The sequence below is a fragment of the Lycium ferocissimum genome, chromosome 2 (assembly GCF_029784015.1).
Source record: "Lycium ferocissimum isolate CSIRO_LF1 chromosome 2, AGI_CSIRO_Lferr_CH_V1, whole genome shotgun sequence".
NCBI lineage: Eukaryota > Viridiplantae > Streptophyta > Magnoliopsida > Solanales > Solanaceae > Lycium > Lycium ferocissimum.
Window position 1 is genome coordinate 20,909,572 of NC_081343.1, and position 26,342 is coordinate 20,935,913.

Genomic DNA, 26,342 nt, shown 5'->3' on the forward strand with positions numbered 1-26,342 from the left:
GCATATCAAAATCAACTAAAACATATTACGACATTCATAATACGACATTCAAAAAACCAAAATATATACATGGGCAACGAAAACTAAAGTTCAAAAAATCATACGTACACTTTAACAAAACACTATAATTTTAAATAAAAAAGGATCAATTAAATATAAAAAACGACGAAGACAAAGATATCAATTCAAAAAACAACAATTTAACATAAAAACAAATATTGAAACGAGCAAAAGATCCAAATTCGTACCTAAATTTTGGAACAGATAAGACAGACACAAAACAAAGGAGGAACGAAGAAGCAAAAAAAAGAAAAGAAAAGGGAAATGACGAAATAGAAAGGGTTTTAATGGGGTAAGGGTAATTTCGTCAAAAAACTTTCATTAAACAGCGGGGGCAAAAATTAAAGAAAGGCATAAATGAGGGGCAAATATATAAAATATAAGACTGCTGATGTAAAACTGCCTATTTTTGATAAAAAAAAGGAAAGTTATTTTGTTTGACATTACCTATTTATTCACGTTAATATAGACCTCTATTTATGTACGTTTTATAATTCAGCAAAATCCAAAGAGTAAAGTCTTTACAGTTCATGTCACTGTCTTTTTTTCTTCCTCTCTCTCCTCTTTTCGTTGTGTGCCGTTAGTGACAAGCACGCCTGGCAACAAATCATTCCCTCCAACCCCCGATTTTCTCTCTCCCTCTCTCGAACGTATATTACCCATAGAAATAGAATAGATATACTCTCTCTCTCCAAAGAAAAACAACACTTCCCATTGTTCCTCCCTCTCCCCTGCCAGCTTAATTGTGTGGTTGGATTGGATCTGTAGCAGTGGATTTGGGTAAATAATCTTATTCTTTTCTTGTTATTTCTGAAATCTTTGCTTTGGGGGATGGGATACTTTTACAATTATTAACTGAGACATCTTTTATGCCTGATCTGAGAATGGAAAAGTTTTTTGAGATGGAAATAGGTGGCAATTTCAATGCTTCAATGTTTATTATTATGTTTTTGGTTAGATTTAGAATTCCCAGATCATTTCCTGGTAGTGATTTGGATTTGATATTCTTGGTCGTTTTTTTTTTTTTTTTTTTCAATTTCCCCTTTCTCAGTTTGCCTGCTCTCCCAATCTTTTTGCTTCTTTTTTCTCCAGCTCCAAAAATTGATTCAGAAAATTTGACTCACTACCCAACAAAAATTAATGGAAAACCTCAAGTATGCAATTGGGGTGGGTGCCCTTCTCTTTTAGTTGCTTAATTCACATTATATGATCAAAATTGAATTTTAAAAAATGCATTCATGAAATGGGAAGGGAGGGTGTAGGATGATTTTTGAAAGTCCAGATGGATGAGTCTACTCTAGAATGAAGCTAAAACCAATGAAATTGGGTTTTGGTAAGAAACTGGTACTCTATAGAAACATTAAATATCGCTCTGAAACAAGTGGCTTCAACATTAAAAGGGTTCAAGTAAGAATATCTTGCATGTCTTCAATCTGAAAACTGTTTTTGTTCCTTCATATACCACATGTCCCTTTCTTAGATGTAGTTGTGGATACGTTTATATATGTTGCACCAAGATTGCTTTACTAGCTCCTGCACCCAAGGGTGTAGCTTAGTGGTCAATGAAGTGGGTTGAGAACCATGAGATCAGGTTAAATTCCCAGCGGAGACAAAAATACTAGGTGATTTCTTCGCATCTGTCCAAGCCTTAGTGGAAAGAGTTACCCGGTGCCTATGCCTGTGTGCTGGTGGGAGGTAGAAGATGCCCCATGGAATTAGTCGAGGCGTGCATGAGCTGGGCCGGACACCACGGTTATCAAGAAAAAGGAGATTGCTTTACTAGCTCCTTTCGTAAAAGAGTCACATTTCCTTTTGTTTTAGTGTTACCTGGAGTTCGAGCAGTATTTGAAGTCATAGAGGCTACAGGGTGATGTCTGTTTTGCCTTGGTGAAGCATACATTCACTTGGCTTGATGTTGGATTGATTTTGTATATTCTTCGATATAATTTGTCTTTTTCCGCTAAAGATTGTGGCAGCTGTTACTTATCTTTTCATCTTTGTATTCTTACTTTAAGTAGTGGAATCCGTCTCTACCATCTTTCTTTGTCTCTTGGATAATTATGTTTCTGAGAAGTTAATGAGGTACTCTCTTGAGCCATGCGCCTAGTAGAAAAGATTTGCTTTGAAACTTCCTCTTCGTCTAGTGATATTATCCCTGATTATACATCCACTTTTCAGTTATTTTCAGCCATCTCTTTAGTTGAAGTACTGAAAGCAGAAAGGAACAACTATGGCTGTTTCAATGAGAGATTTGGATCCAGCTTTTCAAGGAGCAGGCCAAAAGGCGTATCCTCATTTTAGGTCATGTAGAAGTAGAGATTAGAGGATGAACTCTCATACTAATATTTTCCCAGAAGAGTGAAGAAATACATAGAAAAACGTTGCACTGAAAGAAAGAAAGCTATTACATGTGTGATGAGTTAATTATAATTTTGATATAATTGATGTCTATATTCATTTCCAGATTTATCTTCTAATTTGATTGGCTAATAAAGGACAGTGCAAATTCAATTTCCTTGACCCCATTAATAGCGGAATAGAGATCTGGCGTATTGAAAAGCTAAGTCCAGTACCTGTTCCAAAGTCATCGCATGGGAAATTTTACACAGGAGACTCATATATTATTTTGAAGGTATGTTATTTTTGGTAATCTATTAGCTTTCATCATATGCTGAAGGATCTTACTGGTGTCATTTTGTTTTACTGTTAGACTGAGAACATCGGTTGTCGCTGCATAATATTTTACTGTTATATATCATATTATCTGTGGTATTATTTTGAATTTACAACTTACCTCAAACTAGAAGCTATTAAACTTTTAAAACTAAATAAAATATTCTTTTGGCAGCTAGATTTGCTTGAATGTTTTGTCCTTTAATGTAACCTGACTGATCCATAGAAGATCTTGCATCCTACGGATGAGAAATAGTCTGTCTAAACATCCATGCTAGTCATTTCTGGCTTATTGTATTGTACTTCTTGATTGAAGTTTCGAATTGGAATATACCTTTTATTTCTTGAAGGCTTTCTGCTTCCATATCATGGTAAAGGGTAGCTGTCATTGTTCTATTATGGAGCCATTTGTGATATTGGACAAGCGTGAGACTCACTTAATGTAATTGGAAAACATTTGTCCTTATCTGTTTGAAGGGACGGTGATGACTTGACTTTGGCAGCTTAATATGTCAGAATTGTCAGCTAGAAGGGCTTAGTCTTTCCCCTCTCTTTTGGATTGTACGGCTTACTGTGGTTGTAGGTAATATTTGATGGGGCCCGAATATTTATTAGACATCGTATATCTTATTCTTCAGTTGGACTATGTTTCTGAAATTGCTGAAAATATCAAGAATTAAGAACAAGGAAAAAAAATCAGTTCTGCTTGGCCTATAGAAAATTCTCAGATGTATTAGACCTGTTTCAGAATTCTGGAAACAGAGAATTTATGGAAGTACTCTTTAGACACAATATCCTTGAGAAAACGTTCCTTTTAAAAATGTTATAGGCTGCTGTAACTTTTCAGTAGAAACATTTTATAGACTGCTGTACTTGTTCATCTGAGGCTTTTTTCCCCTCTTTTTCAGACCAGCACTTCAAAAAGTGGTGCCTTACGGCATGATATTCATTATTGGCTTGGTGAAGATACTAGTCAGGTTTTGTTTCTATTTAGAATATTATGCAGCCAGTGTTTTTTTAAATGTTATCTCATAGTTGAGTCTGTTTTGCTAGGATGAAGCTGGTGTTGCTGCCATAAAAACTGTTGAGCTAGATGCAGCACTTGGTGGGCGTGCTGTTCAATATCGTGAAGTGCAGGGCCATGAAACTGAGAAGTTCCTTTCCTATTTCAAACCATGTATAATCCCTCTAAAAGGTGGAATTGCATCTGGATTTAAGCATGTAGAGGAAGAAGACTATAAGACCTGTTTGTACGTATGCCAAGGGAAGCATGTTGTCCATGTGAAGGAGGCAAGTCTGCGCGACTACTTTGCTTCTGATAATGAATGATGAGAAAAATTTAAGCTTATATTTTCATGATGAGAAAAATTTAAGCTCATATATTTTCATTACCATTTTGTACAATATTGTGACAGGTTCCATTTGCTCGATCCTCACTTAATCATGATGACATCTTCATTCTTGATACCAAGTGTAAAATCTTCCAATTCAATGGTTCCAATTCCTCTATTCAAGAAAGAGCTAAAGCACTTGAAGTTGTTCAGTACATTAAAGATACGTACCACGATGGCAAATGTGAGGTCGCTGCAATTGGTAAGTAGTTAGTAATTCAGTCACTCAAGGGAATTATACTGAAGTGTTTATTGCATTAAACTGTGGTCTGATGACGTGTAGAGGATGGTAAATTGATGGCTGATGCTGAGACTGGAGAATTCTGGGGTTTTTTTGGTGGCTTTGCTCCTCTTCCAAGGAAGACTACACGGGCCGAGGCTAAAAACATTGATAGTCTTCCTACTAGATTGTATAGGTGAGTTATTCCTACATAATCTGAGGTTGCATCCTCCGATCCCCCTTTCCACATCCATTTAGGTAATACGATTATATATTAGGTAATACTATTATATATTAGGTAATACTATTATATATTATGTTGCTGCTAGCATGGCCTTACTTTTTTTTTTTTTTTGAAAATGGTAATTGTTGTATTAAAATCACAGCTCAAAGGTTGTGCTGATAACCAATTACAGATTCCAAAAGATAAGAAAACCTATCCTTGCTCTTCTTACAAGGATTCTAAAAGAAAGAAAAATCTATCCTTGCTCTTCTTACAAGGTTCTATAATGTTCAAGTATGGATCTACGTCATTTACATAATTTTTTCTACACCAAATATGAAACATCAGAATACAATTCATCTCTATCCACTAGATAGAGCTGCTTCTGTCTTCACAACACAGGGCATTCCTTTCCTTCCGAGCTATCCACCATATGCAAGCAAGGATCAAATTCCACCAGTTCTTTTGCCTTATACTGCCTCCCTCACTAAACCATCATTTCAGTAGATCAACTGTGGACTTTGGCATAGTCCACCTAAGTCCAGCCATACTGAGAAAGAGTTGCCACAACTGAGAAGTGACAAGACAATGTAAAAATAGATGATTATTACTCTGTGACTCTGCAACAACAACAACAACATATCCAGTGTAATCCCACAGGTGGAGTGTGTAGGCAGACCTTACCCCTACCTCGTGGAGATAGAGAGGCTGTTTCCTAAAGACCCTAGGCTCAAGTAACACAAAAAGTAGTTTGAAAACAAAAGTACAGAGGTAAATAAGGCATAGTAAATAGGGCTAATGAGGCTATGGAAATCTCCCATCTACTGTATGCCGATGATACAGTAGTTTTTTGTGAGGCAAATCAGGAACAGATCTGCCATTTGAGGGTGATACTAGTGGTTTTTGAAGCATGTTCTGGGCTGAAAGTCAACTGGAGGAAGAGCAGTATATTCCCAGTCAAGGAGGTGCAGCAGATCCAAGTGCTTGCAAGCATTTTGAATTGCAAGATTGAGAATTTGCCTACTGTTTATCTTGGAATGCCTTTGGGATCAACGCATGAAGCAGTGAAAATCTGGGATGGCATCATAGAGAAGACTGAAAAGAAACTAGCTCTATGGAAATCTCAATACCTATCCTTGGGGGGAAGACTTATCTTAATCAACTCAGTCTTGGACTCCTTGCCAACATATGTGATGTCCTTATTTCCTATACCAAGCAAGGTGGTTAAGGCTTTGGACGCTCTAAGGAGAAACTTTCTATGGCGAGGAAACAATGAGGGAAAAAAGTTCCACTTGGTAGATTGGGAAGTAGTTCAACAAAGCAGAATGCATGGAGGATTGGGGGTGAAGAACCTAAAATTACAGAATAAAAGCTTACTCATGAAGTGGTTATGGAGATATAATCAGGAAGATCAGGCACTATGGAAAGAGGTAATTCAACATAAGTATAGCCAAAATGGGAAATGGTGTACAAATGAGGTGACAAATACCTATGGTGTGGGGGTATGGAGGACCATTAGAGCTTTCTGGCTGGCTCTGAAGGCAAATGTTAACTACAAGGTGGGTAGGGGTGACAAGATTCTTTTCTGGAAGGAAAATTGGAGTGGACAGGGGACATTACAACTACTGTTTCCTAGCTTATTTTCTTTAAGCACAAATCCAGATAGTACAATAGAGGAGATGTGGTCTCCCCAAGGCTGGAATTTGGTTTTCAGAAGACTTCTAAATGATTGGGAAATAGCATGGGTAGCAGAACTATTGACAGTAATTGGTGGATTTCAAGGAACTAATTTTGAGCCAGATAAATTGACATGGAAGCATAATCAAGATGGACTGTTCTCTGTGAACAGATTGTACAACAAGGGTTTGACTGAAATTTCAGGGAGGACACCAGGACCTTGGAAATCCATTTGGAAGAGTGTGGCACCAACTAAGGTGAAGTGTTTCACCTGGCTGGTAGCTTGGAGAGCCTGCTTGACTCATGAAGCACTGCAGAAAAGAGGAATAAACATTGCTTCAAGATGCACATTATGCAAGGAGGCCTTAGAGACAAACAATCACCTTTTCCTTCATTGTAAAGTTACGGCACAAGTCTGGGCATTGTTCATTAATTTGGCTAAGGTGAACTGGACTATGCCTGAACACACTGCAGACCTTCTAAGCTGTTGGATAAGAAGGGGAGGGAGCAAGAGTCAGAAGATTTGGTGGAAAACAGTTCCTGCCTGCATCTGGTGGAACATTTGGAAGGAAAGAAATGACAGAATTTTTAAAGGCAGAGAAAGTTCATTGCAGAAGATCCAATGGAAGGTCTTTACTTCATTAAGTTTTTGGTGTAAAGAACAATATGTAGAAGAGGAAGTTCAGTTAGTGGACTTTTTAGGATTACTGTAAGTATCTCTCTTTCAGTAAAATGTAAATTTTTGGAGGTGGCCAGCATACCCTTAATGCTGAGGAATACAAAATTACCAGTTTCAAAAAAAATAAGGCATAGTAAATAAGAGGGAGAGCGTAACATAGCATTTAGAGCAAAATAATACGATAACCAAAGCACAAGAAACAACAGGTAGTAACAGAAATTGAAGGGCCAGAAACTACAAGAATAATGTTAATACTAACTACCCACCAAGCCTATCTCGCAGGAGAGCAAGACAATGCCCAACTACCTTCTAACTTTCTACCCTAATCCGCAACCTCCATATCTTCCTATCTAAGGTTATGTCCTTGGTAAGCTGAAGATGCACCATGTCTTGTCTAATTACCTCTCCCAATACTTCTTCGTCCTACCTCTACCTGTCCTTAAACCCACCATTGCCAACCTCTCACATGTCCTAACGGGGGCATCTCCATCTCCTCTTCACATACCCGAACCATCTCAGCCTCGCTTTCCTCATCTTGTCCACCACAGAGGCCACTCCCACCTTGTCCCAAATACTCTCTGACTCTGTAAATCTTAAATCTGAGGTCAGTTTGAATTCCTCTCTTATTTAGATTTTCATGAGTTAAGCAAGCCTGCCTTGCCACCAATCATGTAAAGCAGATTACTTTGAAGGGGGCTTTTGCTCTCCGGATCTGTTTCCAAGGCCAGTTTTTAGCTATCTGGCTGCTTCTTGAAAGTAAGGCATATGCTGATTTTTCTGTGAATATCCATCCTATGGTTGTCCCCCTTCTATATCAAGGAGTCTCCAATATTACTTATGCCCCGAAATAGCTCCAGATGTTTTAGCAATTCAGTTACTCTATCAATTTCTCGATCATTTAATGATATTCTAAAGTTGAAATTTCACCCTTGGTGACTCCACATCTCCCCAATTGTAGCTGTAGGATTGACATTCAAGGTGATCATAATAGATATCTTTAAGAGGACCATGCCCGCGTTAGTTTTCATTCCAGAAAGATATCCTGTTTCTATTGCTAGATGATATTGGGACACTTAGATCTAATAGCTCTCTAATTGCCACTCCAAAAGTAGATTTCACATACTTAGTGCTCTAGTGACTTTCGTGACCATACTTGTAATTGATCACTTGTCTCCATAATGCTTGTTCCTCACAGTTATTATCTCCACATCTCCACAGCCATTTTGTTAGTAATTGCGTTTCCTCATATCTCTAATGCCCATGTCACTTTCCCTCTTGCTGGTAGTGAGTGTCATCCAATTGACCAGGTTAAAAGCTCTAAAGCTCTGTTTTCCTAGTTTCTTTGCCAAATGAAGTTTCTTCTCACTGTATGATAAGTCTCTTTTCACTTTAGCTAGGAGAGGGAACATAGACATTGCATGAGTAGGTATAAAGTCTAAAACACTATTCACCAGAACCACCATGCCACCTAAAGAAAGATAACTTTCCATTTTGCAAACTTCCTTTTGCTTCTTTCAATGACCCCTTGAAATATTTCAAGAGAATTTTTGGCCCCCAGAGCTAATACCGAGAGGTTGTGGGAAGAACTCCTATTTCACACCCAGTGTAACAGCCAGTCTTTATAGTTGATTCACTGCCTTGATTGGACATAACATGCTCTTTTTCCAATTGACATGTAGATCAGACACTACCTCAAAGACTGTTAAGATTAGTCTTATGTGCCCTAATTGATCAATGTTTTCATCACATAATACCGATGAGTTATTAGGAGATGAGAGATATCCATGTTACAATTGGTACTATTTGATACGTTAAATCCCCTCACCACCCATTTGACTTGGTATTCTTCAGCCTGGTATTGAGACCCTCCATTGTTATGATGAACATGAAAGAAAATATTAGGTGTCCTTGCTTGAGTCCCCTCGGAGATTGATAGAGCCTTTCTAGGGAGCCATTATTGAGAATTGAAAACCTTACAGTACTGATACAAAAATGAATCCACTTTAACCACTTTCTTCCAAAACCTATGTCTTTTAGGATTTTAATAAAGAAATCCCAGTTTAGCCCTTTTTATTTGCTTTGTTGATGGATGGATTGACGCGGCAAATCCAAGGTAAGGTGCCATGGTGTATGTTATTTGCGGACGACATAGTTCCGATTGACGAGACTTGCATCAGAGTTAACGCTAAGCTGCAGGTTTGGAGACAAACCCTGGAGTCTAAAGGGGATAGAGCACTTGGTGTGCAAGTTTAGTGGCGTGACGTCTGAGGCTGGAGTGGAAGTGAAGCTCGGAACCCAGGCCATCCAAAAGAAAGGAAGTTTCAAGTATCTTGGGTCTATTATTCAAGGAAATGGGGAGATTGATGATGATGTCACACATCGTATTGGTGTAGGGTGGATGAAGTGGAGACTAGTATCAGGTGTCTTAGTCTTAAAGGTCTTAAAAGCCTGTATAACTCATTCAACCTTGGAATCTCCCAATCATTCAGGGGGCTTCTGAGTACCAAATCCCACCCCTGATGGCTCCACATCTTTACTGTCTCGTGTTGATGTTGAACAAGTGCAAACAAATCTTGGAATAAAACTTGTAAGCTTGTAGAACCCATCCATTTATCCAGAAAAGAGTTTTGTTGCCACTGTGAACCTTTACAACAGATTTTCTTTTAAGAAAAGGCCAAAAGGACCTAATGGTTCTCCAGGGACTTACACCATGTGGGGCTTTGTTGCTCGGATTTTCCAAAAAGGATGCTGCATCGTGTCGAATCCTCCAAACACACACCAGGCGGCATTTTTAAAGAGTCTGAGCAACATAGATATGGGGTGGTAACTTCTTTAGAGACCCAATTGTCCAGCTCCCCGTATGTGGTTTTGATAACTCTACTACATAGATTTTGGGATTCCTGTGGATACATCTGGAGCCATTCGCCTAAGAGCTTTGCCCTGATGCTTAAGGTTTTTGATACCTAAACCACCTTGATTTTTCTCTCTGATGAGATTTTTCCATTTGACTAAATGATAGCCTCTTTTCCCTTTTATACCATGCCAAAAGAAAAGATGTCCTGAATATATCCAGCCTCGGAATAACATTCTGAGGGATATAAAACTGGGACGTCATATATGTTGGTAAAGCATCTAAAACAGAATTTTCAAAGTGGTAAAGCATCTAAAACAGAATTTTCAAAGTAAGTCTGCCTCCCAATGACAAATATTCTCATCTCCTTCTGGACAACTTCTTCTCACGCTTCTCCAAGATTGGATTCCTAATTTCTTTGGATTTTGATTTTGCTCCAAAAGGCATGCCAAGATATACTGTCGGCAATGTACCCACTACACCACCCAAAATCTATGTCAGCTGCTCCATATTAGGTACCATATTAGTGGAAAAAAAGGTGGCTCTTACTCCAGTTAATGTGAAGCCCAGAAATGCCTTCAAAATACACCAATATTAACATCAGAATCAGCAGTTGTTCCTCTGCATCACAAAAAATAGAGTATCATCAGCATATTGGAGATGAGTCATCTCTAGATCGCTGACTCTGCTTCTGACAACTTCAAAACCCTGAATCCTTCCACTAGTCTTAACAATCTTGATGTCACGTCCCAAAATACTCGCTAGACGTGATTGGCACCCAGAACAGACTACCCGCCAGACGAACCATATATCATACCCTTAGTCATTTACGATAGCACTAAAAGAAAATAAGTGCAGGCCCAACGACATCAGTAATAATAAAATACGAATTAGTCATCAACCAAACCCATAATCGATTGATGGAAACCAACCAACGCTAAGATAAAAGAATCTCTAGCCCACATCCCATGCTAAGACCAGGGAGCATCTAACAGAGTTACATGAGTTTGAATGTCGGGCATGTAAACCCAAAATAAAAGAAAGAACTAGAAATAAACTAGATAAAGCTGAAATGGTCGCCTCACGAACAAACGGTGGCTCGCCTCGGCCGAATGTATCCACTAATAAATACTGCAACCACCGCCCTCGTTCTCCGCGACAAGATTCTGTATGGACATGCGGTGGAAGAGTGAGTTATACATAAATATAACCCAAAGAAGATCCTCGACCCGCCACTTTAAATACCCCTGGAACAAGTGTTAGAAAATACAAAACATAACAAGCACAAAAATATTATGCACATGAATATATCATTATATAATAGCAACCAAGGTCCAAACCACTGTTTATCAAGTATATTATATATCTCAACACAATTTACACTAAGGACCTGTCATAAATGACAATTAAAGAATTAATCAACATCATGAATCCACGGCATCATACACAATGCCCCAAATATGTCAGGAAGCATACACAATGCCCCAATATCATGAAGAAGCATACACAATGCTAAGGGAAGCATACACAATGCCATGGCTCACAGCTGTATCACATCACAAAACAATTTATAAAGAGAGTTATAGAGTATTTGAAAATAAAGTATATGCGGCTGGCCTAAGGACCACCGATTCTGCCAAGCACACGCTTGTTCCAACACATGGACCAGGCAGACAAAACATATTTTTAAAACGGGTTTGAAAAGCAAGCACCCAAAGCTTAAAGTCTCACTTACCTCGAATTCACAATCCAAGCACCCCTTCCAATAATTCAAAACTATGCTCTCGGAAATTCGAATCACCTCAAACTACATCAAAACGGGTTTAAAATAGTCAAAACCCCTTAGACGAACATCCTCTAAATTTTCAAAGCAAGTCAACAATCAAAGTCTAACTCCCAGCCTCACTAATCAAATTATGTACCCATATTAATGTGAAACGCAGTACTTCCAGTAATGGGGAAAAATGCCGAAACAGTGGCTTCAAGATGCTGCACAATAGCTCTCTGAATTTGCATTCTTAATAAATTGTTTCTCATGTCAACAAACCACTGCTATCTCATAATATAATTTTACATTCAATCATTATTATTATAATCATATAACCCTCTCATTATTACCCAATCATCAGTTATGATTTTTGTCTCCTAATAAAGATATAGTAGTAATCTAAACTGGAAGAAATAAAGTTGTTTTTCATAGCAGCTTTCAATATCTAAACTTCTATGACTAATTCCACTAACCCACCAATCATTGTCACCTAATTTTATTTCCAATCCATCATCCTATCATTGAATAATGATTATGCCACCATTAATACCCTTCTTTGACCAACCAAACACAATAACATGTAAATCAAAATATATGCTAAAGAGCTAATGTAGTGAAATACCTGCACTATGAACCCTCGCTGTTCACTTCCACGCTGTCCGTGAACTTCCACAAATTTTTCCAGTAGTTTTGCTCTTTTTCCCCTTTCTTTTCTTTCTATAAAACTACAGCCCACAACTACCCTAATTTTCTACTCCTGAAATCACTAAAACGTGACCAGCAACCAGAATAAGAGAATGGGCTTGGCCCGCCCTTTTCATTTCGTCTTTTTAAGGCTAAATTACCAAATAACCCTTATTTAAAATTGCGTTATTACACTTGAGCATGTTGTTAAGCATCTCCATTGCTATGACAAATAAGAAAGAGGACAAAGGATCCCATTGTCTTATCCCTCTATGTGCACTGAAAAAACCTTCTGGAGTCCCATTAATAAGAATGGAAAATTTCACTGTTGAGTTGCAAAATTTCACCCAATTGATCCAGTTATCCCCAAATCCCATATGTCTGCATACTGTGTATGAACGCCCAATTAACATGGTCATAAGCTTTCTCAATATCAAGTTTACATAAGATGCCACGCTTCTGTTGTGAGATTCTGGAGTCAACTGCTTCATTGGCTATCAACACAGCATCCATTATCCGTCTACCGCTAATAAATGCCATCTGTTGGTTATCTACCAATTTCTCCATCATCCTTTTCAGTCTCTATGTCAGACCTTAGAAATCAGTTTATAGAAACTTCCTATCAAACTGTTAGGTCTGAAATCTTTAAGTTCCTTTGCCTTGGCTTCTTAGGTATCAATAAGATACTAGAGCGGGAGACTCCCTGTGAGAAATACTGACATTAGTCTTAGGATGCATACAGAAGTCCTCCTTTGGGTCTAAAATGAGACTCACGTACTAAAAGTCTTATGTTTAGTTATCTTCTATTACCTTCATATTGTAGAGTAAAGTTTGTGTTTTTCAGTTTAATTTCTGCTCCGCTCAGGTACTTTTGGAGTATTTCAGACTTTAATAACAGACCAGAGTAAATAAAAAGCAAAACAATATTTATGCCCAAAGTTACACAATTATAGGTAAGGGTGCAATGTTTGTACTTGAGAGACATTTGCCCATAAAGAAGGAAAAATTCTTGTTATAACTGATAGGTTTCAAGATGTTCCAACTGTAAGTTTCTTCTTTTGTTATGTTTTTCTTTTCTTATGATCACCTTATAGCCTCTACATCTCAAATCTGCTGCTATTTGTTTACTTATACAGAGTTCAGAAAGGGCAAGCAGAACCTGTTGAGATCGAGTCGTTGACAAGGGAGTTGTTAGATACGAATGGTTGCTATATAGTTGATTGTGGGATAGAAGTTTTTGTGTGGATGGGAAGAAATACTTCTCTTGATGAGAGGAAAACTGCTAGTGGGGCTGCAGATGTAATATTTCATTTGTCAGTTTGGATTATTAAATATGCCGCTCAGCTTATATGTACCTAAATCATTATCTGATTTCATTATCACCTTATAGGAATTCCTCATTGGCCTTGATAGACCACTGTGCCATGTAATTCGTGTAATTGAAGGGTTCGAGACTGTCATGTTCCGCTCAAAGTTTGACTCTTGGCCTCAATCAACTAATGTGGCAGTGACAGAGGATGGTAGAGGCAAGGTTGCTGGTTAGTCACTTACTGGTGGATTGCTGCTACTTGCTAGAGCTTAAAGCAACCTACTTTTGTTTCGTCATGCAATTTTTCTGAACCTCCTGATTATGATAATACTGACATTCTCCTCCCCTCTTCGTTCTCCAGCGCTTCTAAAGCGTCAAGGGCTTAATGTGAGGGGCCTAATGAAAGCAGCTCCTCCAAAGGAAGAACCTCAACCATATATAGACTGCACAGGCAATTTACAGGTGTCTAACTTCTGTCTATTTCTATATTGATCTACAATGATTTTCTGGTTATTTTCATTAATAAATAAAATTACGTGCAAAGCAAAGTATGAGAAGAATGTGAAGAAATTTCTTTAACAAGAATATTGGATGGAACATTACATTGCTGTAAAGTATCTGATTCATTGCGTCTGTCTATGTTCAGGTGTGGCGTGTGAATGGACAGCAGAAGACTCTTCTTCAAGCATCTGATCAATCAAAATTCTATAGTGGAGACTGTTACATATTCCAATATTCTTATCCTGGAGAAGATAAAGAGGAACATCTCATTGGCACCTGGTTTGGGAGGCAAAGTGTTCAGGTAAAATCTTCAGCATTATCGTTCTCTGTTTTTTTCCTGGAACAATTTATGTGTCTAGGGGAAGTGCTTTATCCTGCAAAGCTTGGCTTTAAAAATGTCCAAGGATAGTGCTTGTCGACTTGATGTTTCTTTTGGTAAATAAAACTCGTTTTATTCTGGCACCAAGAAAGTGCCAGAATGAATATAATAACCAAAATACCAAGCCAAACATCTATTCTTCTCTACTCCAAAATGGATAAAAAATAGAGGACAACTCTTGATCTTCCATACAAGTATTTTCAACTCCTTCAAAATGTGTGCTTTCCTCTCCTTCATAAAATCCAAAAGAAAACTTGAAAGGTGCTCTGATCTACCTCTTCTCTCGCTCCCTGTTTATTGAATATTTTATCTCGTAAAGTTTTTAACTTGCGAACAATCGGAAAGGCAATGTTCAATATAAAAAGGATACAAGAAAATGCTTGAGGACACCCTAAAGAGCTCACGGTCTCATTTTGAATATACAAACCGAAAACTGTGAAAGCCAAGAAATATACTCATACCAAATCCCATCAATTGAATCACTTTTTTGAGAAATACGAAACCTCTAAGTCATTCAAGTAAAAAGATCTCGTTTGTACACATTTTCTCTTTGTTTCCTGGGCCTATGTAAGATATAATACTTACCATTTCAAAAAAAGAAAATTATCATACTCCCTCTGTCCCACTTTATTTGACCTTACTATTTGGAGAGTCAAGGAGTTTTTATTTGACCGCGACTTTTTGCGACTTTTCATGTGCCTTTTATTATATTAAATTGTTAATTATTGTGACTTGTAGTACTTTTTATGTAGTTTCTAAGTATGTATATTTTATGTCAAAAAACTTGAAGATTTAATGTCCGAATTCACACAAAAAAGTCAGATAGTTTGATCTCATACTCTGAATCCGCTCAATTAAGCTAGATGGGGGGAGTATAAGATATAAACGAAATTATCTTTCAAAGTATCAAGTCAGCAAGGAAATGAATGTTAAAAATCTTCTAGAACTAAAAAAAGCTAGCGGAGAGAAAATGGCCTTTTGTTTTGTTTCATGAAGTAAAGTGGGACTGTGTAGTTTTTGAAAGGCCTTCGTGTTTGTGTCAAAAGAAATGTTGAACGGCTATTAAACATTTACAGATAGCTTTACTTACGCTGCTTTCTGTTATGGAACATAGGAAGACAGGGTTTCAGCAATTTCTCAAGCAGGCAAGATAATTGAGTTACTGAAGTTCTCAGCTACTCAGGTAATTCACTGGCATGATAATAGTTCATAATTAAATTTTGATCGTTAACCCAGAGTTGATACTGAAGTTTGGTTAATATGGAAAATTCCAGGCTCGCATATATGAAGGATATGAACCTCTCCAGTTCTTTGTCATCTTTCAGAGCTTTATTGTATTTAAGGTTTGTGGAACTGCAAAAGTGTCTTGACTCAGACTATTGTTATGTCTTTGTTTAAAATCATGTTTGAACATTTATTGATAACTTGTTTCTACTAAATTACCAGGGTGGTCTTAGCGAAGGATACAAGAAACACCTAGTAGAGAAGGAACTTGCAGAAGATACATATAAAGAGGATGGAATCGCATTATTCCGGGTTCAGGGTACTGGACCTGATAATATGCAATCAATTCAAGTAGAAACTGTAAGTTCATTCTGACAGTTCATTTTCTACATGCATACATACCTGGCAACATATGTACATACTCCCAACTACCTACTTGGACCATGCTTGAACTTGGTTCTGGAGATGTCATATATGTGTCTGTATAAAATGTCAATCAATGTAGAATGTTTTCCCATATCCAAACGATACACAAAAGGATGCTAAAAGGGGAAGAAGGGTGCGGGTGGGGATGGGGGCTAGTTTATTTGACATGGTTGACTTAGAAGTCGTCTCGTTCTTTCCTAATATCTCTGGCTCCAATCCATCTTAGGACTTTAGGTTGGAAACGTCTAAAGTGTATGACGATCCCATTTCCGAAATATATAAATATAAAGAAAAAGGCCTCTCCTGTTGACTATTGACATTGCAAAGTCTGGTTCTATTAAGCGTGATACCCTCCAATATTGAAATTAAAAAAAAATCAATTGCTCATGCTCAAATTTCATCTATATCCAATTTGAATATCAAAATAGCAGATGCTGGTTCCAGTTTAAGTGAGATTAGAAGTTCAGATTTGAAAGTGAACGGCATTACTCATGATAGCTGAATTGTCAGCATTTGGTAATTATGCATCTTCTCCACTTTGTCCAACTGACTGGGAATGACAAGGGGGTGGGGTGGGGAATTACCATTTATCATGTAATGCTCAGAGTGCAGTATATATTATTCTTTTTAATTTGTTTGTTTCTTGGTTAGATATTTTTCCCTATTTATTTTAGGATCTCTGTTCTCTTACTATATTTTCTTTCCTCATTTAGCTGTTCTATTTAAAAAGAAAGAGGAAAGACGATATAGTAAGAGAACAGAGATCCTAAAATTAATAGGGAAAATATTTTTCCTCTTTTAGCTGTTCTGTCTCCACTTGTGGGATTGCAGTGGGTTTTTTGTTGTTGTTTTAGCTGTTCTATGTCAGCAATGATTAAGAATTCTAGTTTAGGGTGCCAGTTTTAACATTTTCGAAACTCTTTTCTCATTATTTTACATAGACATTGAAAGTAGTCTTTTTTTTTTCTTTTTTTTTTTTGATAAATCAATATTGTTTTAGTTTTATCACTAATTTCTCTTGGCTTTTATGACGTCAATTATCACAGTTTCTTATTTGTTGCTTCCCTGTGCTCACTCTATATTTTGTTTAGCTAGCCCACCATACTCCTCTTCAAGCTCCAGTGATAGGATTGCAGTCTTCTCTAATTCTGTGATTCTTCTTAGAAAGGAAGATGCTTCCAGATGAAAGTTTTATATCTTGTTACACCAAAGCCATATCTGTATCTGGACCTTAGCGTCTTACTAAGCGACCTGAAATTAGCTCTCCCGGTCTTGAGTCGGCTACTGTACTAGTACTTTTCACAGAATTATCATCCTGTAGATGAAGAGCTTGTCAAATCTTTCCTTAGAGCTTGATCTAGTCCAATTTCTTTTGTCTATTGTGCCCTCCCGTTTTATGTGTTTAACTTGTTGTAGAGATTAAGAATTTCTGACAGTGTCTTATATGCAGAAGTAAAAGAATATATTTTACTTGGTTTTTTATTTTCGCAATAGAAAGATTATTTTATTGAGAAAACATCTTGAAAGCTTTTCGAAGAGCTGAAGTAACAACTTCGGGAACCAAGGAATCCTAGATGAGGAGACATTAGTTGAATTCTTCCGATCTACTTTGAGGCTTTTAATATACAGAATTAGCCAATACATGTATTCGTGGAGGTACCATATATTCGGTGAAATAGTTAAAATGCGTGCAAGCTTGCCAGAATACCCTAGCTTTTTTTTTTTTTTTCGAAACTGGTAACTTTTTCTATATTTCATATGTAGCAAACAGTACTTAGGTAGTATTGAAACCGTATTTACAAGAAAGTCTAACTTTTACTGCCCTCTCTCTATATTGTATCTAAAACATCAATTATATTGACAGTATCATTAGAGTAGATCTGATTGCACCAAAAACACAACAGCAAAATAAAGCTTAACTTGATCTTCTGCACCTCATTCTCCACATTCTCAAAACATCTGGAGTTTCTCTCCTTCCAAATTGTCCATCAAATGCAAGCAGGGATAATTCTCCATCTAGTCCTGTCCTTTGCCTGTAAGCCTGTTTCCTCCCAACTTTTAAGAGCATCTGTAACCTTCCCAGGCATGGTCCAGGAAATGCCTTTGAGATTAAGAATAATTCTCCATAGATGAGCTGTTATCTTACAGTGAAGGAAACCCTAGTTGTTGGACAGAATTCTCCTCGCCAGAATACCCTAGTTGTTGATAAGAGCACGGATAGCCGAAGACTAAATTAGAAGATTTTGAGGGAATGCTTGATTCTTGGGAGAGAACACAAGCTCAATACTAATATCATGAAGGGATGGGATCAATTTTGGGAAAATATCTCATACAAGGTCGGAGACGAAAAGAGAGTAAATTTTTGGGGACATAGATGGTGTGGAGACACATTATTGAAAGTTGAAGAAGAACAGGGAACTCAAACAAGGAATGTTACCATTGAAGAATCCAAGCTATGGTTCGTTATGGTTCAAGGTAGAACCAAAAGGGCAAAACTGTAAAGAGAACCTCAAAGGTCTCGACATGCCACAAGGCTACTAATATTAATACTTCAAACTTGGTTAAAATGGAGAAGAAAACACCCCTTTATATAGGAGCCTAGATGAGGGCTGGCAACCCTTTGTTCAAGAAGCTTTAAAGATGGTCAAACTAAAGTAAATAATGTGCAATTTCCTAGGTGCAGAAAAGACTACCAACACTTTGTTCAATGAAGCTTTAAAGATAATCAACATAACATTAAATAAGCTTCTAGTAGCACTAAATTGGGCTGCTAGACTTGCTCCTTTATTGGATAGATATTTGGCCACAATCCAGCTCCTCTTAGTCTTCAATTTGGGCCTCCAAACAGTTGTAAGACTTGGCCAAAAGATCTCACTTTGGCTTTGATCTTTTCTTCCACCATAAGACACGTTTTTAATTGTTAACTGAAGCCCATTGATCTTGACCTGAAATTTCCTTGTTTGGGATCTTGTCGTGGCCTTTCTTGGAGTTCCTGAGGCATCATTGTCCTCATTTTCCTTCAATGGAGTTGAGCTTCCATTGCTGCAACCAGTTATAGAAAAAAAGTTGTTCTTATTAACTGAGATGTTTAACAAAGGTTTTACGGAAAAGGGCCAAATATACCACTATACTATCGGAAATAGTATAAATATACCTTCTGTTCCACTATCCGTTGTATTAAGACCCTTCTGTTATACTATAAGTCTATAACACAAATATACCCCTAATTTAAATGGAGTGACACAAGGCAGCTCAGGAATAAAAAGACTCACCCCAATTTTAAGTATCCATTCAATTAAAACCCACTTCTTTACCCATTACACGACTCGGCCCCACGTATTCCATCTCATAATTTTGTTTAAAAGGAGGGACATTCTTAACCGTAAAGGACAATTGGGGTCTAATAGGTGGAATAAGGGCCATTTTAACCCGAAATTAATATTAAGGGCAATTGGGGTCCCATAGGTGGAAGGGCATTTTTGACCCTTCTCCAAATATTTTAAGACGTCCCAATTTGGATTTTGGAAAGTTTGTAACATGAAATGATAGGAGTAATTAATAAATTATTGAATGGATGAGATATACCACATATTATTCCTGAAAATGTCATGTTTGTGTATAACAAATCGTGATTTTTTAAACATTCTCCTATGTGGTTTTTCAGCAAAACAATTTTTGGATTTTGAAATTAGGCTTTGCGTTGCGCAAGTTCTATCTGCACATCCTTTTCTTTTCTATAGATCTTAAAAGAAATTAAATTGTTAGAATAAGAATAGGAATATGATTTGTAGATAGTATCCTACATGGAAAAGGATAAGGAAGTAGCGCCTATAAATAGGGCTCAATGTAATAATGTACATACATAATTCAATAATAATATTTTTCTCCCATATTTTCTCACATGATATCAGTGCTTTAGTGAGAGATCTATCGCTGTGCAAAATACCAGCGACTCCGGGAACAAGAATACAAAAAAAAAAAAGAAAAAAAGAAAAAAAGAAAAAGAAAAAAAAAGGAACGAGTGGTCTGGCGAAAACAGTATTTCGGGCGTGAACAGTATTTTTACGACGTGAGCAGTACTTGCTGGCGTAAACAATAATTCCGATGTGAACAGTTTTTCCAGGATTCCAGCTGCAACTTTGATTTTTTACCAGATTTCGATCGTCGGAACCCTAACGACAACCTCTGTCAGTTTTTTCAGCGTGTTAGATCGTCGTTTTCCGGCGAAATTTGAATTTTCCGATGTGTTTAGAGATAGATCCTTATTCTACCGTGGTCGCCTGCCTAGTCCGACCCCACCCACAGGGATTTTGCTAGAAAATATTCCCGCGGTTCGGTATTGTTTCTGTAGCTTTTATCACTGATTTCAGCCAGTGATCTCTCTTCAATTCAACATGTCTTTCGGGTTTAATATTTCTAATTCCAAAAATATGAGAATTGGAAATTCAAGTCCTATGATTCCTTCAGAACCCTTAATAAGGAGATCAGAAAACCGAACATCACAGTCCATGAAGAATCGACAAAGAAGAGGTCGTTTTTGAAGATTTCGACCTAAGTGTAGTTACTGTAATAGGTTTGGACACACTTGTGAAGTATGCTATTCTCTGCAACACCCAAGAATGCTCATGTTGCTCAGGCTGCCACCAATGGTAATCAACGGGTTTGTTTATCCGAAGAAGAATATAATGAGTACCTTCAATATCGAGCAAGTAAGCAGACATGTCCACACGTAGCCTCAGTCGCACATTCTAATACCGTTGGATCACGGGTTGTAGACTCCGGCTCTTCTGATCATATTTCTGGTGATAAATTGCTTTTGTCGAATATTGATTATTCACCGTCTCTTCCCGCTATTACTTTAGCCAATGGGAACCAAACAAAACCAAATGGGGTTGGACAAGCTAATCCCCTATCTTCTGTCACTCTAAACTCTGTTCTTTATGTCCCTGGTTGTCCTTTTAATTTTGCATCTGTCAGTCGTTTGACACGTGCCCTAAATTGTGCCATAATATTTCTTGATGATTCTTTTGTTATGCAGAGCCGCATTACAGAACAGGTGATTAGTGCAGGATATGAATCTCATGGCCTCTACTATCTAACACTTACCTCTCCTAATTCCTCCACAGCATGCTCCGTTACAAATCCTCCAGACTTGATCCATAAATGATTGGGACATCCGAGTTTGTTCAAGCTTCAAAAAATGGTGCCTAGTTTGTCTAGTCTGTCCAAATTAGATTGTGAGCCGTGTCAACTGGGAAACACACTCCACTACCTTTCCACGTAGTACTGAGAGTCGTGCGGGGTCTATTTTTTCAATAGTTCGTTCTGATATTTGGGTCCTAGTAGAGTTAGTTCACCTTTAGGATTTCGATATTTTGTTAGTTCCATTGACGATTTTTCTAGATGTACTTGGTTATTCTTAATGAAAGATCGTTCTGAGTTATTCTCTATATTCAAGAGTTTTTGTGCTGAAATACAAAATCAATTTGGTGTTTTTATTCGTACTTTTCGTAGTGATAATGCCGTAGAATACAAATCCTCCCAGTTTCAGCTTTTATGACTCACTAAGGAATTATTCATCAAACATCTTGTCCCTACACCCCTTAGCAGAATGGGGTAGCAGAAAGGAAGAATAGACATCTCATTGAGACTGCTCGCACTCTTCTCATTGAATCCCATGTTCCGCTGAGCTTTTGGGGCGATGTAGTCCTCACATCTTGCCATTTATTAATCGAATGCCCTCATATTCTATTCAGAATCAGATTCCATATTCCATAGTATATCCTCAGTCATCTCTGTATTCTCTTCCTCGTGTTTTTGGGAGCACATATTTTGTGCATAACCTAGCTCCGGGGATAGATAAATTAGCTCCTCGCTCTCTTAAATATGTCTTTCTTGGTTATTCTCGGGTTCAAAAGGGGTATCGTTGCTTCTCACCTGATCTCCGTCGATATCTTATGTCTGCCGATGTCACATTTTTTGAGTCTCAACCTTACTTTAGGTCTCCTTCTGATCATCCTGATATCTCTGAGGTCTTACCTATACCTCGGTTTTACCTACACCGACCTTTGAGGAATCTACAGTTATACACATCTCCGGTCACAATGCCACCACTTCGACTTATCATCGTCGACCGCGTCCGGATCGCACCCAACATCAGGTTTAGATAATTCATGTCATGCGTCGGACCCTGCACCTACTGCGGACTTGTCTCCTCCTGATCAGCCGATCGCACTTCGGAAAGGTAAACGGTCCACTCGTAATACCAACCCACATTATACCCTTTTAAGTTATCGTCGTCTATCATCATCCCATTATGCCTTTGTATCATCATTGTCCTCTATCCCCATTCCTAAGTCTGCAGGTGAAGCCCTTTCTCATCCCGGATGGCGACAAGCTATGGTTGACGAGATGTCTGCTTTACACACGAGTGGTACTTGGGAGCTTGTTCCTCTTCGTTCAAATAAATCTACTGTTGGTTGTCGTTGGGTTTATGCAGTCAAAGTTGGTCCGGACGGTCAAGTTGATCGGCTTAAGGCTCGCCTTGTTGCGAAGGGGTATACACATATATTTGGGCTTGATTACAGTGATACTTTCTCCCCCGTGGCTAAAATAGCATCTGTCCGTCTTTTTCTATCCATGGCTGTTGTCCGCCATTGGCCTCTTTATCAGTTGGACATTAAGAATGCTTTTCTCCATGGTGATCTTGAGGAGGAAGTTTATATGGAGCAACCACCTGGTTTTGTTGCTCAGGGGGAGTCTAATCTGGTGTGTCGATTGCGTCGGTCACTTTATGGTCTGAAACAGTCTCCTCGAGCCTGGTTTGGTAAATTCAGCACAGTAATTCAGGAGTTTGGCATGACTCGCAGTGAAGCAGATCATTCTGTGTTTTATCGACATTCTGCTTCAGATTTGAGTATTTATTTGGTGGTTTATGTTGACGATATCATTATAACTGGCCATGATCAAGATGGTATCACTAATTTAAAGCAACATCTCTTTCAGACTAAAGATCTTGGCAGACTGAAGTATTTTCTAGGTATTGAGGTTGCCCAATCCACATAAGGTATTGTTATTTCGCAACGCAAGTATGCCTTAGACATTCTTGAAGAGACAGGAATGATGGGATGTAGACCCATTGACACTCCTATGGATCCGAATGCTAAACTCCTGCCAGGACAGGGGGAGCCACTCAGTGATCCTGGAAGATATAGGCGGCTGGTTGGTAAGTTGAATTATCTCACAGTGACTAGACCTGACATTTCGTTTCCTGTGAGTGTTGTAAGTCAGTTTATGGATTCTCCATGTGATAGTCATTGGGATGCAGTTGTCCGCATTCTGCGATATATTAAGTCAGCTCCAGGTAAAGGACTGCTTTTCGAAGATCGAGGCCATGAGCAGATCGTTGGATATACAGATGCTGATTATGCAGGATCACTCTCTGATAGACGTTCTACATCCGGATATTGTGTGTTAATAGGAGGTAATTTGGTGTCCTGGAAGAGCAAGCAACAGTGTGTCGTTGCTCGATCTAGTGCTGAATCAGAATACCGAGCAATGGCTGTAGCAACTTGTGAGCTAGTATGGATTAAGCAGTTGCTCAGAGAGCTAAAATTTGGAGAAATCAGTCAAATGGAACTTGTGTGTGATAACAAAGCGGCCCTTCATATCGCATCAAATCCGGTATTTCATGAGAGGACTAAGCACATTGAGATTGACTGTCACTTTGTCAGGGAAAAGATACTCTCCGGAGATATTGTTACAAAATTTATGAAGTCGAGTGATCAGCTTGCGGATATTTTCATCAAGTCACTCAGTCGTCCTCGTATTTGTATCTGTAACAAGCTCGGTACATATGACTTGTATGCACCAGCTTGAGGGGGAGTGTTAGAATAGGAATAGGAATAGGATTTGTATATAGTATCATACATGGAAAAGGATTAGGATGTAGTGTCTATAAATAGGGCTCAATGTAATAATGTAGATACACAATTCAATAATAATATTTTTCTCCCGTATTTTCTCACAGAAACAAATATTAGATAGGCAGTCCAATTACTTACAATTGAGTAGTCATTGGTTTTGGGGAAATTTATTTTACCTTAATTTGTGTTTGATGTGCTTCGATTATTCTGCACTGTTCCTACATAGTGTTTGGCTAAAAAATCATAATTTTCTTTTCTCCATATAATGAAATCAGGTGGCTTCGTCTTTGAACTCCTCATATTGCTACATATTACACAGTGGCTCCTCTGTCTTCACATGGACGGGAAATCTTACCACCTCGGAGGATCAGGAACTTGTTGAGAGGCAACTGGATCTTATCAAGGCAAGTTGATGGAAATGTTTTCCCATAGTAAACATGTATTACTTCACTTCTTTATCGGCAACCTGCTAAGAAAATATGCTTGATGGTCTTCACTTTTACTGTTTATGTTTTGAAATCTTTGCTGCACTGCTCTCTAACTAGCAGCAGTCAAACTGCACCAGTTTTGTGTTCTCATTGAATTATCTTAGTTCTATTAATTATGCTATATCCTTGTCTTATTTGTCACACAACGTGCAGCCCGATATGCAGTCGAAATTGCAAAAAGAAGGGGCAGAATCTGAGCAATTCTGGGAAATATTGGGCGGAAAATCTGAATATCCTAGTGAAAAGATTGGACGGGATGCTGAAAGCGATCCTCATTTGTTCTCGTGCACCTTCTCAAAAGGTAAGAATTATCACTTTCTCTTTGTTTTTTTTTTTTTTAATTTTAAAAAACCTTTTTACTTCAAAAATAGCATCAGTTTTTTGCGTTATATGTTTCTTTGCTCTTAATAGTTCGACTAATTTAGTTTTTTTTTCACCATTTCTTGGCTACTGGGATTTGACTTGATCTCCAGGGGATCTAAAGGTGAGTGTCAGCTGGACCGTTAATCTTGTTAACTGTTACAGTTTATTGCTTTGCCTAATTACCTATTGGGAGAGGAGGGAAGTGTTAAAACTGAAAGGTCACAAGATACATACTGTTTCCTTTTACAAGTAGCTTCTGTGTATAATAAGAGTATTTCATACACACACTGAAATGACTGGTCGTCCAAACACCCACTTATCATCAGATCAACACTGACTGAGATATATCTAGACTTCACTTGGACGTGATTCTCTTAAAACTTGCAGGTGATAGAGATCTACAACTTCAACCAAGATGATTTGATGACAGAAGATATATTTATTCTTGATTGTCATTCAGATATTTATATTTGGGTTGGCCAGCAGGTGGAGTACAAGAATAAAATGCAGGCTTTAGCCATTGGTGAGGTATGCCTTAAGCGTTTTACAAGGAAGTTCTTTCAGTGCTTAGGTGATTATGAACTACTAAATACAAACTTCTGCATTTATAATGTTGGTGAGGTTTACTTTAGGTTGTATATCCTGGTATGGCTTTTCAAATCAGGCAGGCCTTGTTTGAATTCCTTGAATGACTGGAAGCTTCCAGGGATAAAAGCTCAGTTTGTTTGTTAAATAGCTGATGGAGTACCAAAATTAGCTTTTTTTCTGTGTTTCCATTTGAGAAGAATTTCTAGAGAGCTTAGATGATGAAACTCTATCGATCTATGTAGCGAAGATGAGTGTATTAGGAGAAGGTTAACTTTCAGCACTCAAACTGCTTCTTTGAGTAAACAAAAAGAGAAAGGGGAGAGCAGTCACTTAGCAGGAACTGAAGATTCAAGGAAAATTTTGTAGTGATTGAATCGTGGTAGACAATTCCAATAGAAACAGAAACTGCAGAAGAACAACTTGAGCCTTAGTGATTTTAGGAGTAGAAAACAAATAGTGGAGAGACTGGTAGAATGCTCTCTGTGTGTGTGGAGAGGAGGGGGGGGGGGCGTAGTTATGGAGTTAAAGCTATTGAGATGTAGGTTCGCTTCTTATAGAAGCATCATCTTTTGGGGGGTGTGGGGGGTTGTAGCAAGGTCTCTGTTTCTACTCGCTTGATCATAATATAGTTAACAAGTGGATGGAGAATTTTGGATAGCTCTTGGTTATAGGGAGAGTCCCTTAGTTATTTGCCATGCGATTTTTGGGCCTGGCACTTGAAGCTTCTCTCATCCAGTAGAGCTCTTCTAGGCATGTGGTGTTGGGAGATATGCTGCAGAAGTGGCAGACTTTTGGGACTAGATTTTTTACCCTCAAATTTAATGCAGAGCTATGGCCTACGGGTTGGTCGAATTAGTCAGTTTGCATGTCCATGTGGTCTGTTCTGTTTTCTACTCCAGCTTGATCATAATAT

General features: G+C 38.1%; 1 protein-coding gene across 2 annotated transcripts in view; it reads left to right on the top strand.

The window, feature by feature from the left end:
* Positions 1 to 575: 575 nt before the first annotated feature.
* LOC132033822 (villin-4) overlaps positions 576 to 26,342 on the top strand; it is a 37,652-nt gene continuing 11,885 nt past the window's right edge. The window contains exons 1-18 of one of the 2 annotated variants that reach the window (XM_059423942.1): positions 576 to 840; positions 2,249 to 2,346; positions 2,593 to 2,692; positions 3,642 to 3,710; positions 3,787 to 4,023; positions 4,149 to 4,326; positions 4,408 to 4,540; positions 13,363 to 13,525; positions 13,617 to 13,764; positions 13,897 to 13,997; positions 14,182 to 14,337; positions 15,530 to 15,598; positions 15,690 to 15,758; positions 15,862 to 15,999; positions 24,266 to 24,394; positions 24,632 to 24,779; positions 24,952 to 24,962; positions 25,229 to 25,369. In XM_059423942.1, coding sequence (XP_059279925.1) covers positions 2,291 to 2,346; positions 2,593 to 2,692; positions 3,642 to 3,710; positions 3,787 to 4,023; positions 4,149 to 4,326; positions 4,408 to 4,540; positions 13,363 to 13,525; positions 13,617 to 13,764; positions 13,897 to 13,997; positions 14,182 to 14,337; positions 15,530 to 15,598; positions 15,690 to 15,758; positions 15,862 to 15,999; positions 24,266 to 24,394; positions 24,632 to 24,779; positions 24,952 to 24,962; positions 25,229 to 25,369 — 2,046 coding nt within the window. In that variant the 5' untranslated portion in view covers positions 576 to 840; positions 2,249 to 2,290. Of the gene's footprint in view, positions 841 to 2,238; positions 2,347 to 2,592; positions 2,693 to 3,641; positions 3,711 to 3,786; positions 4,024 to 4,148; positions 4,327 to 4,407; positions 4,541 to 13,362; positions 13,526 to 13,616; positions 13,765 to 13,896; positions 13,998 to 14,181; positions 14,338 to 15,529; positions 15,599 to 15,689; positions 15,759 to 15,861; positions 16,000 to 24,265; positions 24,395 to 24,631; positions 24,780 to 24,951; positions 24,963 to 25,228; positions 25,370 to 26,342 lie in introns of both variants that reach the window. The other variant, XM_059423934.1, reaches the window with a different exon arrangement.